This window comes from Antechinus flavipes, chromosome 5 (genome assembly GCF_016432865.1).
Source record: "Antechinus flavipes isolate AdamAnt ecotype Samford, QLD, Australia chromosome 5, AdamAnt_v2, whole genome shotgun sequence".
Classification (NCBI taxonomy): domain Eukaryota; kingdom Metazoa; phylum Chordata; class Mammalia; order Dasyuromorphia; family Dasyuridae; genus Antechinus; species Antechinus flavipes.
The window spans coordinates 34,336,527-34,355,607 of record NC_067402.1 but is presented as its reverse complement, the minus strand read 5'-3'; the positions used below and the strand labels follow the sequence as shown (position 1 = coordinate 34,355,607).

At 36.4% G+C, this 19,081-nt stretch overlaps 1 protein-coding gene across 1 annotated transcript in view; it reads right to left on the bottom strand.

The window, feature by feature from the left end:
- TBC1D5 (TBC1 domain family member 5) overlaps positions 1–19,081 on the bottom strand; it is a 587,873-nt gene that overhangs the window by 258,338 nt on the left and 310,454 nt on the right. The window contains exon 7 of the mRNA XM_052000341.1: positions 9,375–9,441. Within this exon, the coding sequence (XP_051856301.1) occupies positions 9,375–9,441 (67 nt within the window). The remainder of the gene's footprint in view (positions 1–9,374; positions 9,442–19,081) is intronic.

Sequence of the window (19,081 nt, the reverse complement as noted above, 5' to 3'; positions counted from 1 at the left end):
AGGTCTCTGAGGAGGTCTCCTGGTCTTCACATCTGCTGAAGCCATCCCGTTCTATGTAACCTTACTAATCAGCACAGTGATTGAACTGACATTTAAAAAGAGTCTTAAATTCTAAAGTGAGGTTCAAGCATTGCCCCTATGGTGAAAAAGCTATTTCTTAAATAGTTTCTTTATGTGAAAAAATGTTCCCCATTCTATTTCCCTTCCACTTTCTTACAGTGCATTCCTCTTTCTCACCTTTATATGCTTTTTCCTGGAGATCATCTCAACATAACTAAGACATCTGCCAGTGACAAAGTTCTTATCTTCTCATGTAATCAGTTTAACTCCATTGATTCCCTCATGATTACTCTTGCATATTTACTTTTTTATGCTTCTCTTGAGTCTACTGTTTGACAAATTTTCCGCTCAGTTCTGGTATTTTCATCAAGAATGTTTGGAAGCTTTCTGTATTTTATGAAATATCCATTCCCCCTCCCCCCCCACCCCCCCGAAGGATTATATTTCTGGGTAGATTATTCATGGTTGTCATTCTAGCTCTTTTCTCTCTGGAAAATCATATTCCAAGCCCTCCACTCTTTTAAAATGGAAGCTACTAAATCTTGTGTGATGCTGATGTAGCTCCATAACATGTGAATTATTCTTTCTGGCTGCTTACAGTATTTTATCCTTGATGTAGGAGATCTGAAATTTAGCTATAGTATAATAGTTTTCATGAGGTAATTGATGGATTCTTTAAATTTCTATTTTACTTTTGGTTCTAAGATATTAGGGCAATTTTCCTTCTTCATTTCTTGAAAAATGATGGCTGAGCTTTTTTTTTTTTTAAAATTATGACTTTTCATGACTACAGCCAAATAATTTGTAATTATCTTGCTTCTATCTATTTTTTGGGTCAGCTTTTTTTCTGTGAAATATTTCACATTTTCTTCATTCTTTTGACTCTGATTTTTTGAAGTCCCATGGAATCATGAACTTCTACTTGCCCAGTTTTAACTTTTAAATTGTTCTTTTCTTCATGAAATTTTTGTACTCCACCCCCCCCCCAAATTTGTCCTATTTTGTTTGTATAGGAGTTACGCTGTTATGAGCCAGAACTCTGAATCTGAAACAAAGGATTCTTACAAGATGCTAAGTCAGTGGAATTGATAGAGACAATGGTTATCTAGTTTAGCATGGTGCAGAATGATTGGTATATGCTCAGTGTGGAGCATATAAGCAGGGACTGAGAGCCACAGAGGAGAAGCTTTCAGAGGGCAGAGAAGACAGGCAGGAGCTCAAACTCTCTGAACCAAGGACAGACATTCATTCGATCTTCAGTCAGGCCACTGGTGGCAGGCTCTCCTGCATTTCTCCACTGAGACCGAGGCTGGTCTGAAAGCTGCCTAGCCCCAGGAAGGAGATTATAAAGAATCTGTACTGTAAGAGAGCTAACTGGGCCCCAGGAAAGAAGACAAGACTTTGAAAGAGATAATAAAGGATTTGGACTTTAAAGCTTGGCCACTCTTGTTTGATTACTGAGCTGAAAAGAAGGCTCCCAGAGACCCCAAGAAAATAGAACCAGAGAACATTACATTCCCCCACCCCTCCTTCAGTAAATTTTTCTATCTTCTTTACAGAATGGTCAATTCATTTTTTTTAAGGTATTATTTTCTTTAGTATTTTTTTTTGTGTGTCTTTTAATTCCCTTTTCATCAGTTTTGTTCTTGGATCATTTTCATTTCTTTTTCCAATTTTTCTTCTAATGTTTTCACATTGTTTATCTTTTTGGTCTTTATTGTCAGCGCAGTAGCTTAGAGTGCTTTCTAGAGCCTCCAAATTGAGGTGCCAAAATATACTGTCCAAACTAGCACTCTGAAGGAGACCAGCCTTGCTGTCAGTGGAGGAGTGAAGGAGGCAGGAGACCCAGGAAGATGGACAAAGATGGAGATCTTATTTCAAGTCCTCTCAGCCCTTAAATACCTCAGTATGATTACATTATAGCACACTAAGTGCTAACTATAAGCACCCTGCTATTGATATGTAAATGCCCCTTGCTTCAGGTAGAACACAGATGGTCATGCCCTGCTTGACTTTTCAGGAAAGCTGAGAGCCCGAAGGGGAGATGGGGAACCCAACCAGACCCGGTCAGCAGGTTCCCTCTGGGCTGAAGGGTTTTATACCTCACCCAGAGTTCCCCCGCTCTCTGTGAGCCACTACATTCTTCCAAGGTGGTCTTATCCTAAGAGAAGTCTAGTCACAGCTCTTTGGGCCTGTGGTGGGGCCTGAATCCAGGAAGGGCTCCTGTTCCCCTGCAGTTACAAAGCTCCTTTTAGGCCTAGAACTGTGGCCAGACAGGCACCTTGCTCTTCTGTAATCACAACTATTAGCATACTTTTTGACTCTGAAACTGTGATAGAGCCCTTCTCACTCCCTTGCTCCGCTCTGTCTTGGAACTGCGCCTCAGAACTGTTTCTGCCAGTCAACGCTGGCTGTGCGCAGTGACCTCTTTTGGGTGAGTGTCCAGACCCCTGCCTGTCTCTGGGCTGAGAGCTCCCAAAGCTGCTTCTGTGGCTTCCATGGCTGCCTCCAAGTCCAGTGACGGAGCTTCTCTTGTGCTCCAGGCCCGCGCCCATCTCACTGTTACAGACTTATCCTGCAGACCTCTTGGGCTGTCTTGGTTGGGAGAATGTCTCTCTCAGACCTTTTGTTGGCTCTGCTGCTCCAAAATCTGATTTGGGAGTTATTTTAAAGTTGTCTGTAAGGGCACGTTGGGAGAGTCTGCTAGGTCTGGCCTGTACGCCACTTACGTAATGTCGATATAGAAATTCAATTCAATTCAATAGGGAAAAAGAAAAAGGGTAACAAGAGAAAGAAGGCAGACTCAGGGGTGAATAAATGACAAACAAACCAAATCTCAACCTTAGAGATGGATCATGAAAAAGGATTTTAAAAAGAAAGGAGAATAAGAATCTGTAATTGGTGTATGGGCATGGGGAAGAGAATAGAGGCAGGGAGGCAGAAATAAACTGTATCAAGCACAGATCATTAGTGTTGTGTACAATACTAACTGACAGAAGTAATGGATTCAAGCTGCAGAATTAGACATCTATTTCTGGACATAATTAGTGTGGGAAATTGTTTTTCTTGATTTTAAATATTTGTTTCGAGGTCTGATCCCTCCCCCCAATTTGAATTCAGAGAATATGGGAACAGAAAATAAAACTTGTTACCTTAAAAATATTCGATTAAAAATTAAAAAAAAAACATTTTGGAACAACTTTTACATAATATTAACAAAATTAAATTATACTTAATGAGGATAACAGTCTGCAGTGTTAGATATAAATATATATATATTCTAAGTGTTTGTTGATGCAAATCAGAAAATCAAAAAAAGACTGTCACTGGGCAACATCCAATTCATTTCCAATAATCAAGGAATGCAAAAATTTAACTAGTCATCCCTTATGACAAGCTGAAAATTAGTCAACAGTTTTAGGGGCTCCCTATGAAGTAATTTCTTACTGAATCAAATCTAAGTCAGAGTTACATTGGAAGAGCTGAAAATTTACTGAGTCAAGTCATTTCTTCCAAAAAAAAATTCTTTTTAGAAAGAATAATTTTGGACACACACACATACACACATGGTATTCTGTTACAAGAAACCAAGGTATATGTTTTAAAGGAAAAAGAATTATTTTGTAGAGAAATGTAAGATGTAGAAGAAAAAGAAATTTAAGAAAAGAATTTATATAGCTTACAAATAGTTGTAAGACCAAATTCCTTAATACCTTTTTTCTTCTGGTGTTGGATTTAATAATTTAAGTCTCATTACACAAGTACCTTATTTAAGCAGAATACTGAAAGCTTTGTACCTCTAGCGATTTTCTGAAATCATGGCATTAGTATTGCCTCACTGAATCATCAGATCTCTCAGTTTGCTGGCAATGAAACCAAATTTGCCCATCAATAATTTGTATTAATTTGAAAGGTTGAACCTGAACCTTGTTTGTAAAGGACTACTCACTATTGTAAATATCTAGCAATAGATTTTTTTTTTGTTGCTCTAGATAACATAGGTAAGAAAAATAATTGCTATTATAATATGCTAGTGGTAATTTTATTATAATAATATTTCATTATGTAAATATATAAACAAGAAATTAGAGCTAAGTGGAATTTACAAATTTATTAAGAGATAGTCTATGCTAAATCTTAGTCATATACTTATAAAATCAAAACAGGGTCTGAAAAGTAAGCAAAGTTTTATCTTGTCTTTTATTTAATGCGAAATAACTGGTTTGACTGATTTTCTCCCTTTGGATAGACTGTAAGACCAAGTGCATTCTAATTTTCTTATTATATGAACACAACCTAAATATTGCCAAAAGCTGGAACAAAAATAAAGAACTAAGTTTTTTTTTGTTTTTGTTTTTTTTAAACACCACCATGACAATACTGTGGAAATCTCATTTTGTAAAATATGGCACCCTTGCCATATTAGGTTTATTCAAAGACTACATAGACTTTCTGGCACTTATGACTTTGGAAAGGGTTATAATTAGTTCACAAAATATATTTAGAAAAATAGAATGCAAAATGTAAAGTTTAAAAAAAATGCTCACCTTCATTTTATTTCATAGGTCACTGTTATACCATCTAATAAGATAATTAAAAACATGCAAGCAGCTGGTACTGCGGCTAAACAGATTAATGTAATAGTCTGTAGTTATATGTGCTGGCAAGGGGCTCGCCTCTTTGGCGAGGAGAAGGTCAGCTGCCCTTGGGAAAGGAGAGAGACAGACAATATTCCCTCTTCCTCATGGCACTGCATTGCAGTCACTGAGGCTGAAGTCCAATATCCATTGTAAACTGCTGAAGCAGGAAACTGTTTCCACCCTCATACCTAGCAAGGTTTTCAGTTCCACTATATGGAGAAAATTCAGAGTATTTTAAAAAGAAAAGGCCTCCCTATAAATCTTATGAAAAAATTCAACAAACTAAAATTTTAGAAAACTAGCATATTTAGTGATTTTTGGATTTTCTTAGTTTTTTCTTTTTAATTGCAAAACATGTTATTTGCAATAGAGTTAGGGAAAAAAAGATTAGATTTCAGTCACATTATCCAATAATCTGTCCTATTTATTTAGATTTCACACAAAAATAAAGCTTTAACTTTATGAATTAGAAGAAACAGTACTCTCTCTGATCTGCAGGTTTTAAAACAACTATATCCAAACTAAATCACCTAGCCAATAATTGCATTTGAAGGCAAACATATTAATCTAAAAAACCAACTGCTTTATCAATAGAATTAGTCAACTTCAATGTTTTGGTCATTGTTTTCCAGAGATAGAATTATTCATTTAAGTATAAATCTCCAAATCAATCTTATTTGAAACCCAAAACTGCACCTAAAAATTGATTCAAACACAACCACACTTTCCTTAAGTTTGTACTTAAACTTTTTAAAGTTTAATTTGAAAGACTGAGCGTTTCATTCCTATGAAAAGTTTACTTAGGGAGGTGGTACAGCTGCTAGAGCAGGAGAGGTTGGAGTCAGGGAGATCTGAGTTCAAATCAAGTCTCCAAAGCTTAAGTTGTGTGACTTTGGGCAGGTGATTTCACCTTTGTACAGTATCAGTATCAGTTTCCTCATCTGTAAAATGGGAATAATAATAGCACCTTCCTCCCAGGGTTGGGAGAGGATCAAATGAGACAATAACATAGTGCCCGGAACATAGTAGGAACTATAAAAACTGCTAGTTATGACTACAATTATTAGAAGCTACTTTGCCTTCTCATTCTTCCATTCAGAAATAGTTTATAGTTGCAAAATGGGAAGGATTCTTGGGAGTGACAAGTTAATAGTGTCATTATTAGCATTATAAGTAGGTACTATTAAAAAAAATATGAGTTTTGTATCAGCAATGACAAGGTAACCTTAATACGAATGGTTTATAAACAAAAGGCAATGAGACACAGTCCCTAGAACGCCAGCCTCAGAGTCAAGAAAGCTGAATGGAAGTTCAGACTCTACTACATCCTGGAGGTCTGACCCTGAGCCAGTCTTTAAGGTGCCTCCCCGCCTGAGACAGTGAGTTATAGAACAGCTGGCAAAAGAGGGTTTCCTCACATACATTCTGCATACCCATGAAAATACAAGTATGGAAGACAGATGAAGGGATGAATAAGAAAACACTAATAAACATAGAGACCAATAAATATAAACTAAAGATCAGCACTGGACATATGCCAGAGTTTAAATGTATTTTGAGAAGCGATAAAGAAAAAGAGAGTCACAGAATCTGCATGCTTTGATAGCCGGAGAATGGCTTGATTTAACTTATTGGAACTTTTATAATTAGTTGAGGTAAATTCCAAAGAGATGGGATTTTAGCTTCCACCTGAATGCCAGAAAAGAAAGCAGAAGGGGGCAGATGGGTGGCACAGGAGAAAGAGCACCAGCCCTGAAGTCAGGAGGACCTGAGTTCAAATCTGCCTTCAAACACTTAACACTTCCTAGCTGTATGACCCTGGGCAAGTCTCTTAACCCCAATTGCCTCAGCCAAAAAAAAAAATTATGGGGGGGAAGGGAGGAATCGTGCTACAGAACTCACCACTCTTTATCAGGTGAGTCTGATGATGTATGCAGTGCCCCGCCCCTGGTGGAGGGCACCTTCCCCTGCTGCCAAGAGGACATTCCGAAGTGGGCCCCGGGCCTACTTCTCTGTTTCCTTCCACTGTCATAGCTATGTAAGGGTTTCCCTTTATTTAAGTTTCATTTAAGAAAGAAAGCGGGAGGCAGTTAAATAACTTGAACTATCTACACATTATTTCAAAGTACTATCAAAATGAAAATTTTTTATTATTTCAGATAATATAAACAACTAGTTTAATATAAACTAATTAGTTTTAGTAAGGCTTAAGAAAATCATGATAGGAAAATAGCAAAATAATTTTCATTTTGAAGACTGGATTTTACCAAAACAACAACAATGAAAAAAACCTTTCTATTGTCATTATGGTGTAGTTTTGTATCAATTTGTCTGTTAATTTTGATAGGAAAATAAAACCCAGAGCTGTGCTTCTATGAATTTTTCTGCATTTAACCCAAGTGTCAAATTTACAACTAAGCTCATTATATTAGAGAAGCTATTGCCTACTGAGCAGAAAATATTCATTTCACACCTTAAATACTATAATACTATTTAATAACAGTGCTGGTCTGCCAACTATTAAAAGCCAGCTTCTATATACTGAACTACCTTAGCTTTTCATCTTGCCTTTTTTAATTACCATGATAAATTAATGTTCTAAAGCTAAAACAATGACAGGCATTGATTAAAAATATATTAGTTAACAACTTTAGTATTATTGTGCAAAGTTATATTGGAACCTTCATTTTCAAAATACAATTATCATTCAGTAATACTTGAAGCTGAAATACTTTAATCTTCAAACTATACAAGGACAAAAGAAACTGCAACTTAATACTCTGCTTTCACATTATCACATTTCTCTCGAGTGGGTGCTTTATAATATATCTCTTATTTACTGTAATTAGCAAAACTACCAATATAGCAAAATATAATTTGTCAACAAAATTTACAACTATGCAGGATTTTCTCCCTCCCCAACCCCTCACTCTGGTTTAAACACATCCTTAATTCCCTTTTTAGTCACTACTTAGTAATAACAATAATAATAATAACAAAACTTTTATCCATTTTTATACCACTTTGTGGTTTTCAAAGTGTTTTTGTATATAACAGACCAACTCTATGACAGAGACACAATCTGTAATATTATTTCCATCAGAAACATTGGGAAACCAAGGCACAGTAGTTACTTGCTAACATTCATATAGTTCATTAGTGACAGGTTCTGGACTATTAGTCTCCTGACTCTTTTCTTCAGGTATCTTTCCGTTATGATTTATTCCCAGTTTGGCAGTCAGAAGCTTCAATGAAATCTCTTTCGATAGAGGAAAGAGGGGAAGCATAAATAAGTATAAGAGAGAATAGCGTGCCTACCAGAAGTTTATAATCTCAATATGGGGAAATAAAATCTATAGCGTGATTACAATATAGAAAAGCTGATGAGCAGTACTCTATTTCCAGCTCCTTTTTGGCATTTAAAACCTTTCACAACTTTGCCCTGCCTCCCTCCTAGTCTTAGCACACATTATTCCCTTACACAACTTACAGGATGCACCCACAGCAGTGTACTTGTACACATAAGATCACACTTCTCATAAATCCCTTTGTAAAGTCTGATTTACTGAGATGTCATTTTCACCTCACCTCTCCATAGTAGAAATTCTCACTTTCTGCAAACAATTCTTTGTATATGAATTATGCTGAATGTTCATGATCGCTAGTAATATCCCATTCTCCGCCTCTTCCCCACTCTCCCCCATCCCTTTTTCTTTATTTCACATGTATTTTGTACTTGTTCTCTAGGTTGACAGAACAAATAGAAATTCCTTGGGGGCAGGGATTTGTTTTTCTTTCTTTCTACTTCCGTCATCTACTATAGTGCTTAGTATACTGTAGACACTTAATAAATATCTGCTGATTAATATGCCAAATCTCTAAAATTTGTGACCATATTCTATATGTTCATGGTAAATTTATATTTCCATGAAAAATAAGCCATTAAAATCAATCACTCATAAAGATAAAGAACTATAAACTAAATATCATTTTTCTAGGTGTCACTGTCATTCAAAAAAAAAAAATCTCATTATTTAAATTGTATTTTCCAGAAAATAAGACCCAGAATTTAACTCTTTTTGTCTGATATGAGTTGTCTAATAACAAAGAACCTATTATCTAACTTAGATTTCTCTATCAAAACATAAACATGTTTAGACATGTACTCAACCAAAATTCAAACTGAGATGAAAACCTAACAAAAGTTCAAATGGGTACATGTTTTATTCACCAGTGTGTTATTTTATCACTGCACAAGATATAACAAGATATAAATTCCTATTTCCTGAAAAGCCCCCAAAGAAAATATTAACAAATAGCATTTAATACTATCATGAATTTTTTTAAATATCTTTTTATTTTTCCAAATACAGACAATGATAGTTTTCAACATTCACCTTTGCAAAACTTTGTGCTACAAATTTTTCTCCCTCTGTCTCTCCTATTCCCCTCTCCTTTTCACAGACAGAAATCTAATATAGTTTAAACACGTGCAATTCTCAAAAATTCTTTTTGAGCTTTCTTCAAAGTTTCTTGGGATCAGTGGACTAATACTATGAAAGTATTATTAGCAGAAAACATTATAAAATGTAAAACAGAAAGCTTTAGCACTAGGGCAAATTTACTGAAAGAATTAGGTTATGTGAGAGCAATATGATAAGATATAAGCCCTACCTGTAGGAAATAAAAGTTCCATCAGAGTCCGTGGTAGGATTTATTCTTCCATTTTCATTGGATTCACCTAGAAAAAAAATTTGCAAAATACTCAGAAATAAAACAGCAAAAGCAATATAGGTGTATTCATATATTCATACATGTATACATATGTGTTTCTACACATGCTAGCTATATTGCTTTAGTATCCCTCATGATTTCTTTTGGGAAGAAATTGTTGCTTTTTGGACTTGGATACTGAAACCATCAAAAGTAAATCACCATGTAAATCACTAACAGGTACAAATGAGATAAATGTCTATCAGTAGAAAGGGCAATATGATAAATTCAACACAATGGATAAATAGCTAGTTCATCATTAGTATGGCCAGAACTTTAGGACCTATTAATTTAAAACCCTTTAAATAAATGTGACATTGTTATCTTTTCTTGGTCATTAAACTGTATTTTTGACCAGTGATGACTACTTTCCCTTTTGCTTTCAATCTCTTCCTGTCTTCTCCTTATGTGGCTAAAATATTTAAGCTTGAGCTTCAGTATTTGACCTTCCAGTGAACAGCCTGAATTAATTTAAGTATCAACTGATCTGAAAGGCAATCTTTTTTTTTTTTTAAAGAAAATTTTTTGTATTATTAAAGCCTTTTATTTTCAAAACACATGCATAGATAACTTTCAGCATTCATGCTTACAAAACCTTGAGTTCCAAATTTTTTCCTTCCCTTCTCCCCAACCCCTTCCCTAGATGGCAAGTGATCCAATATATGTTAATATGTACAATTGTTCTAAACATATTTCCACAAATATGCTGCACAAGAAAAATCAGATCAAAAAGGAAAAAAAAGAGAAAAAAAAACAAAATGCAAGAAAGCAACAACAAAAAGGTGAAAATGTTATGTTGTGGTCCACACTCAGTACCCAGAGTCCTCTCTCTGGGTGCAAATGGCTTTCTTCAACAAAAGACCGTTGGAACTGTCCTCTTTCACTATTGGAAAGAGTCATGTCCACCAGAATTGATCATTGTAAAATCTTGTTGTTGCCGTGTATTATGACTTCCTGGTTCTGCTCACTTCCCTCAGCATCAGTTCATGTAAGTCTCTCCAGAACTCTCTGAAATCATCCTGCTGGTCGTTTCTTACAGAACAGAAATATTCCATAAGATTCATAGACCATAACTTATTTTGCCATTTTCCAATTGATGGGCATCCACTCAGTTTCCAGTTTCTTCCACTACAAAAAGATCTGCTATAAACATTTTTGCATATGTGGGTCCCTTTCCCTCCTTTAAGATCTCTTTGGGATACAAACCCAGTAGAAACACTGCTGGGTCAAAGGGTATGCACAGTTTGATAACGTTTTGGGCATAGTTCCAAATTGCTCTCCAGAATGGCTGGATCAGTTCACAACTCCACCAACAATGTATCAATGTTTTCCCACATCCCCTCCAACATTCATCATTATATTTTCCTATCATCTTAGTCAATCTAAGAAGTATGTAGTGGTATCTCAGAGTTGTCTTAATTTGCCTTTCTCTAATCAATAGTGATTTAGAATATTTTTTTCATGTGACTAGAAATAGTTTCAATTTCTTCATCTGAAAATTATCTGTTCATATCCTTTAACCATTTATCTACTGGAAAATGGCTTAAATTCTTTTAAGTTTTAGTCAATCCCTTTTTATATTTTAGAAATGAGACCTTTATCAGAACTTTGGATGTAAAATTTATTTTCCCATTTTATTGTTTCCTTTCTAATCTTGTCCGACTATTGGTTTTGTTTGTACAAAAACTTTTTAACTTGATATAATCAAAATTATCCATACTGTATTCAATACAGGTTCTTCTTTAGCCACAAATTCCCTCCTTCTCCACAGATCTGCGAGGTGAACTATTAAGGGACAGATCAATTCCCTGAGAGCCTCCACAGCTGTGGATCACAGGATCTGAAGGAGCTGCAGGGCAGCCTTTGCTGACACAGGTGCTGCAGACTGGGAATGAGATAAATTGGAGGCAGAGGGAAGAGGAGAGAGGTCAGACAATGCAACGGCCTCAGTCACAGAGATCAGAGAACAGCAACTGCCCCTCAGTTTCCTTGTATCATCATCTCACAAGAGGAAATCCATTCTGGATTAGATCTCTAGCAGCCACTATCAGGTGGCTCCCGTGTATTCCAACAGTAAACTTATCCATATCATTCTATATCTAAACTATGAACTCATTTCAACCTTATCTTGGTATAGGTCAATCAATGCCTAGTTTCTGCCACATTAATTTCCAATTTTCCCAGCAATTTTTGTCAAATAGGAGTTCTTATCCCAGAAGCTGGGATCTTTGGGTTTGTCAAACACAAGGTTACTATAGTTATTTACTATTGTGTCTCGTGAACCTAACCTATTTCATTAATCATCTACTTTACTTCTTAGCCAAATGGTTTTGCTGACCACTGCTTTATAATATAGTTTTAGGTTACAGCTAAGCCACCTTCCTTTGCATTTTTTTTCATTAATTTCCTTAAAATGCTTGGCCTTTTATTCTTCCAGATGAGCTTAGTTATTATTATTATTATTATTATTATTATTGTTTAGTTCTGTAAAATAATTTCTTGGGAGTCTGATGTATTTGGCACTGAATAAGTAGATTAATTCAAGTAGTATTTTCATTTTTATTACATTAACTCAAACTACCCATGATCACTTTATATTTTTCCAATTGATTAGATCTGACTTTGTATGTAAAGTCTTTTGTAATTGTGTTCATATAGTTCTTGACTTTGCTTTGGCAGGAAGAGTCCCAAATAGTTTATATTATCTACAGGCATTTTAAATGGAATTTTCTCTTTGTATCTCTGGCTGCTTGACTTTGGTGATAATGTTATAAAGATGCTGATGATTTATGTGGATGTTTTGGTACCCTACAACTTTAGCAAAGTTGTGAATTGTTTCAAGTAGTTTTTTTTTAGTTGATTCTCTAGGATTCTCTAAGTATACATTATAGCATCTATAAAGAGTGACAATTTTGTAAGACAACTCTGTGATACCACTACACACCTCTCAGAATGGTTAAAATGGCAGGAAAAGAAAATGACGAATGTTGGAGGAGACGTGGGAAAACAGGGACACTAATACATTGTTGGAACTATGAACAGATCCAACCATTCTGGAGAGCAGTTTGGAACTACACTCAAAAAGTTATCAAGTTGTGCATACCCTTTGATCCAACAGTGTTTCTACTGGGCTTATATCCCAAAGAGATCTTAAAGGAGGGAAAGGAACCTATATGTGCAAAAATATTTGTAGCAGCCCTCTTTGTAGTGGCTGGAAACTGGAAATTGAATGGATGCCTGTTGGAATCCTTACAAACTAACTAATTAGAGTTGATCTAATCTTACAAGAAGATGTTTTGGGCAGAACCTGAAACAAGGTACTAAGTAGGACTAATTAATACAAGGCTTGTGTTTACACCTTTACTCACTGAAGTTCACAAGTATGCCTGCTTCACAAAGTAAACTTTGTACCTTTATGAGTTCACACCTCCCTTGAAGCTCTTTGGGCCAGAGAGCACTATGGGAGAAAACCCATAATCCCTCTCTCTCGTATCCCACAATTCCTCCCTCTTGGATAAAAGAAACAGACAGAGGCTCTCGGTCAGATTTCAGTGGAGTTACGCCAGAAGCCCTCTCTCCGAGGCAAGGCAAAAGAGAATATATTTTCCACTTGGCTGGCGGAGGAGAGTTCAGCTGGACTAGAGAGGAGCAACTCTGGTGCATCTTCATCTCACACCACTGTGGTAGGTGGCTGGGCTCCTGCACGCCCCCCACTGAGACCAAGCTGGTCTGAAAGACTCACCAGAAAGCTAGCCGAGCCCCAAGTGAAGGAGACAAGAGATTCATTCCATCTCTGTGTTGGTTGGAGGCTGAAGAAAGCAGAGGCAGAGGCTGAAGGACAGAACCTTTGGATTTGGAGACATCCGGAGGGCTCTAAGCTAAACCGGCGGTGTTTTGAGAAGAACAAGAACTCCAACATTTGAACTCACAACAGATGCCCATCAGTTAGAGAATGGCTGAATAAATTGTGATATATGAATGTTATGGAATATTATTGTTCGGTAAGAAATAACAAGCAGGAAGATTTCAGAAAAGCCTAGAGAGACTTACATGGACTGATGCTGAGTGAAATGAGTAGAACCAGGAGATCATTATACACTTCAACAATAATACTAAATGAGGATCAGTTCTGATGACCATGGCTCTCTTCAACAATGAGAGGATCCAAATCAGTTCCAATTGATTAGTATCAGTTACACCCAGCGAAAGAACACTGGGAAATGAGTGTGGACCACAACATAGCATTTACATTTTGTTACTGTTTGTCTGCATTTTTTTCTTCCCAAGTTATTTTTACCTTCTAATATGATTTTTCTTATGCAGCAAAATAACTATATAAATATGTATACACATATTGTCTTTAACATATACTTTAACATATTTAACATGTATGGGACTACCTGCCATCTAGGGGAGGGGTAAAGGGAAGGAGGGGAAAAGTTGAAAGAGAAGTTTTTGCAAGGGTCGGTGTTGAAAAATTACCCATGCATATGTTTTGTCAATAAAAAGCTATTAAAAAAAAGGAGTGATAATTTGGTTTCCTCATTACCTACTGTAATTCCTTTAATCTCTGTTTCTTCTCCTATTGCCAATGCTAACATTTCTAATATAATATTGAATATTAATGGTGATAGTGAGCAACCTTGTTTCACCCCTGATCTTACTGGGAATGGTTCTAGTTTATCTCTTTTACATATGATGTTGCTGATGGCTTTAAATAGATGCTTTTGATCATTTTAAAGAAAATTTCATATATTCCTATACTCTCCAGTGTTTTTAATAGGAATGAGTGTTGGATTTTCACAAATGCTTTTTCTGCATCTATTGAGGTAATCATTTGATTTTTGTTAATTTGGCTATTGATATAGTCAATTATGCTAATAGTTTTTCTAAATATTGAACCAGCCCTGAATCCCTGGTATAAATCCTACTTGGTCATAGTGAATTATCCTGGGGATAATTTGCCATAATCTCTTTGCTAATATTTTATTTAAGAGTTCTGCATCAATATTCATTAGGGAAATTGGTGTCTCTTTCTCTTCTAATCTTCTTTCTACCTACCCAGTTTGAGTATCAGTACCATGTCTGTGACATAAAAATAATTTGGTAGGATTCTTTCTTTCCCTATTTTTCCAGTTTGCATAGTACTGGAATTAATTGTTCTTTAAATGTTTGGAAGAATTCACCTGTAATTCCATCTGGCCCTAGAGAGCTTTTCATGGGGAGCTGATAAATAGATTGGTCAATTTCTTTTTCTAAAATGGGACTATTTAAGTAAATTTACTTCCTCCTCTGTTAATCTGGGCAATCTATATTTTTGTAGGTATTCATCCATTTCACTTAAGATTATCAGATTTATTGGCACACAGTTAAGCAAAACAACTCCTAATTATTGTTCCAATTTCCTCTTTATTGGTGGAAAGTTCTCCCTTTTCATTTTTGATACTAACAATTTGATTTTTTTGTCTTTTCTTTTTTTAACTAGATTAAAGGTTTATCTAATTTTTTTTTTATAAAACCAATTCTTAGTTTTGTTCATTAATTCAATCATTTTTTTATTTTCAATTTTATTAATCTACCCTTTTATTTTTAGCATTTCAAATTTGGTATTTAATTGGGGATTTTTATAAAAGGTAATCTCTTTATAACAGATTGATTTCTGCTGATTTCTGAAAGTTTGTCTGTTTCATGGACAGGTCTGGGATGATCAGAAATATATATCATCTCTTGAAGGCAACCCAAGATATTTCTAGCTCTCTGGATTTCTTTCTCTCCTTGCCATTTGTCTTTCTACCCTGGAGAAACATGTGTCACGAGTCCCACTGCCTTGCCTGTCCATCTCTTCCTGCTCATTTTACGCCTGGCTCACCTCACTCTCTGCCCTTTCTACGTCCAGGCCACAAGGCATGAGCCTGTCCATGTACACTTTCTGACTCCCCAGATAGCTGGTTTGTTTTCTAGGTTTTCTTTACAGGCTGTCTTCCCCCATTAGAATATAAACTTCTTGGCAGAAGAGACTGTTTTGCTTGGTTGTATCTATACCCTCAAAACTGAGTTAGCCACATCTGGCCACTAAGGATACCTAATCAGTGCTTACGCTTCTATGCATCTAGCTCTCGAGCTCTCCTCTCTTCCTCTTCTCCTGCTGGACAGCTCATGACCCCACATTCACACCCTGATGGAACAGCTCCACAAGCTTTGATTCCCCATCTCTGGATAAAACACAAGTCACTATGTGAAGAGTTAGAGCAAACACTTTGGAATGCTCCATTAGGAGGGTCTGCAGTATTTCTAGCTATTACCTAATCAGTACAAGTGTTCTCAAAACAGATTATCTGAAGGAACTAACAATTTACATTTAATAAATGAATAGTAACAAAAAGCATTTAATAAGTATCTACTATGTGCAACAGCACTCTGAACCTGAACCACTCCTGCATCACCTTTGAGAGTGTGGTACCCAGTACAATGAATGAAAAAAGCCTCATCATGGAGCAGCTTACATTCTTCTTAGAGAGAGAACAAGGGAACATAAAAATACAAATAAGTGCAAGTGGTTAAATACAAGATAGTTTGGAAAGGAGGGCACTGAAGGGGCTCAGGAAGTGTTTGAGCTGGAAGAAAGCATGAGAAAGGTTTCCAGGCCCAGGAGACAGCAAATACAAGGGCCCAGAGGTAGAAGATGGGCCAGGAGAGGAACCAAGGGAAGCTCAGCATAAGTCTTATATTTAAAACAATTGTTCAAGTAAGTTCAAGGAGCTATGTCCAACAATGTAGAGGGCTGAAACTCTGAAAAGGTGTACTTGAATCTGAGACAGCAAAGCACGTAAGGCTAATTAGCTACCCGATGTGGATAATGGTTCTATATACATATATTTAGATAAGATGGTTTTGTGATTGCTCTCCTCCCCATTGGTGCCTTCTGAATGTGTGGTTGTGAGGTAATCACACACCACAAGGATTGTGGCAAGGATTGGAGGGCTGGGGGAGAGAAGTCAGAGTCACTCTGCCGCAGGACAAGGAGAAGAGACTCCAGAATCCAGGATTCATCTTTGACAAGCTGCATGGCAGCTTGCCTGCCTCCTTCACTTCTCCTCCTAAAGACCAAGGACTTTGATTGATCCTGACTCTGACTGATCCTGAGGCCGTCCAGGAAGTTAGCCCCAGATATCATACAACAATGTTCAGCAAGCCTAGCCAAGAATTGTCTTAATAAAACTGGCATTTCTCTCACCTGCCCTGATTTTCATTAATATCATTTCAACTGACACAACTCTGCCAGTTTTGCTTATTGCTTTTAAATGTTATCTTGAGATAGTTAAGTTTGTTTGTTTTTAAATAAGGCTTCCTACAAATTTCTTCATCCCATTGCCCCTAACAGCATTGACACTATATTACTCATAATTTCACACTGTCATCATGTGAAAGATATTATAAACAAACATTTATTCTAAACCCATGTTGCCCGGGGAATGTAATTTCTCTCTGTTTGGAAAAGATAAAAATGAACTTTTATAAAGCACTTAAAGGTTTGTGAAGTAATTTACCTATGTCACTTCACTTGTTCCTAAGAACAATCTTGTAACATAGGTGTTATTACAGATGAGGAAATTGAGGCTAGGAGCAGGTAGTGACTCATTTGACACAGCTCAAAACTGTTAAATGGCTCACCAGACCATCAAATCTATATGCCAACCAAAGTTGGCGCACTCTGATGGTTTACAGATCTTTGGGCAGCTAACAGTGTGAATTTGTGTTCATGTCTACTGTTTTTTCCATTAACCTTTTTTGGGGAGTGTGGGTGGGTATTGATAAGCAAATATTATGTGATAGATCTTTGATGTTGTGAGTGCGGAAAGCTCTCCCATCCACAGTACAGAACATACTAGGACTGAGTGAACCCTAAGTACCTTCCTGAAGCATCTTAAGTTAAATGATTTGCCCTGAAGTTCAGTGCTAGTGTCAAAAGAAGGATTCAAATCCAGATTTTTTGGACTACACTCCCAGCCCTCCATTGTCTCAAAAAAGGTGAACAGCTTATGGCAAAGTCTTCTCCACTGGATGCCACATCTTCCTCCCATCTCAAATGTTTCTCATTTAAATTTTTGTTCTAAAAATGTTATTGGTACACAGATATCTGATGTAGAAATGGCTCCTACATTAAAGATCATTTCTTGTCTAAGAATACAGTCATAGCTTCAATTTCCGTAGTGTTATTTAGAGCTAACCACATACAACAGTGTCCAATTCTGATCCTGACAAAAGTATTCCTTGTGGGCAAGCAGACAACTTCTATAAGGTCCACAGCTCTTGAGGCTTTTTCACTTTCTACTTTTGACCTATGCTTTCCAAAAAAAATTTCCATCATCTCTATCCACCTTTGCCTTGAAGTCATTGAGTATTTAAGTATATGTTGATTTAATTTGGAATGCCATAAAATTCTTCCTAGAATTTTTCTACATCCTCATGCTCTGCACCAGATGTTGGCACATAAGTTGCAATTATCTTCATGGTTGTCTCTTTACAAATCATGAACACTACAATGAAAAAAAAAAAAACCCAAAATGTCCTATGAAATGCTGTTTCTCGTTGCCATTGGACATGAAAATACCAACTCCAAGTCCTTATTTGCCTCTCAAGGGACATCTTGTATGCCATCCTTTCATTTAGTTGCAACTTGTTTTTCTAGGTTATAGCAAAAAAAGTCAATAATGGTAGGATTTAGTGCCATGTCCTTTTACTGGTCAACAGAGGGGGAATCTTATATTTAAAACAATTATTCAAGTAAATTGTACAAATATTCATAGATGATCGATCTAAAAATGATAATTGTTAGCATATTCCTTTTGTCTCCTGCCCCACCTTTGGCTGTCATCACTACTGAAGAAGGAGTCTTCATTAAACTGAATTGTTTTTTTTTGGGGGGGAGGAAAGGGGGCTTCATGGATTGTCATGTTAGTTGATAAACATTTATTAAGTGCCTGGGATATTGGTCCTTGTGCTAAGCATTGGGAATAGAAGAGAGGCAAATGACAGTCCCTGTCCTCCAGGGGTTTACAGTCTAATGGGGTGACGATAAGCAAGTAAGTATGTACAGGATAAATGGGAAATAATTAAGAAAGGACAGGCACCAAAATTAAGAAGTTTTGGGAAAGGCTTCCTATAGAAAATAGGATTTTAATTGAATATTAAAGAAAGCCCAGGAAACAAGCAGGCCTAAATGAGGAAGCGGAGGACTGTGGGTAGGGGGCTGCCTTTGTTGTCCAGAGCCACAGGCAGGCTAACCCAAGTGATAGGGAGTCCCTGGAGAGTAGTGTGTTGTGTATACATACACACAGACATATTTGTTGCGTGTGTGTGTGTGTATATAAATAAATTATACATACACCTATATGTCTCTATTTAGTGTGCATAATGTTTTTATTGTAATTATCATTAGGACCTTAGACCTAACAGGTAGTTACTAACTAACTACTACTAAGTTACTAACTACTTACACCTAATAGGTAGTATACTAACAGGTAGTTAACAGACTCCTGCTATTACAATATCTTTTGGAAACTCAAATCGGATGTCCTATATACATCATAAACTCAAGGTGTCTCAAA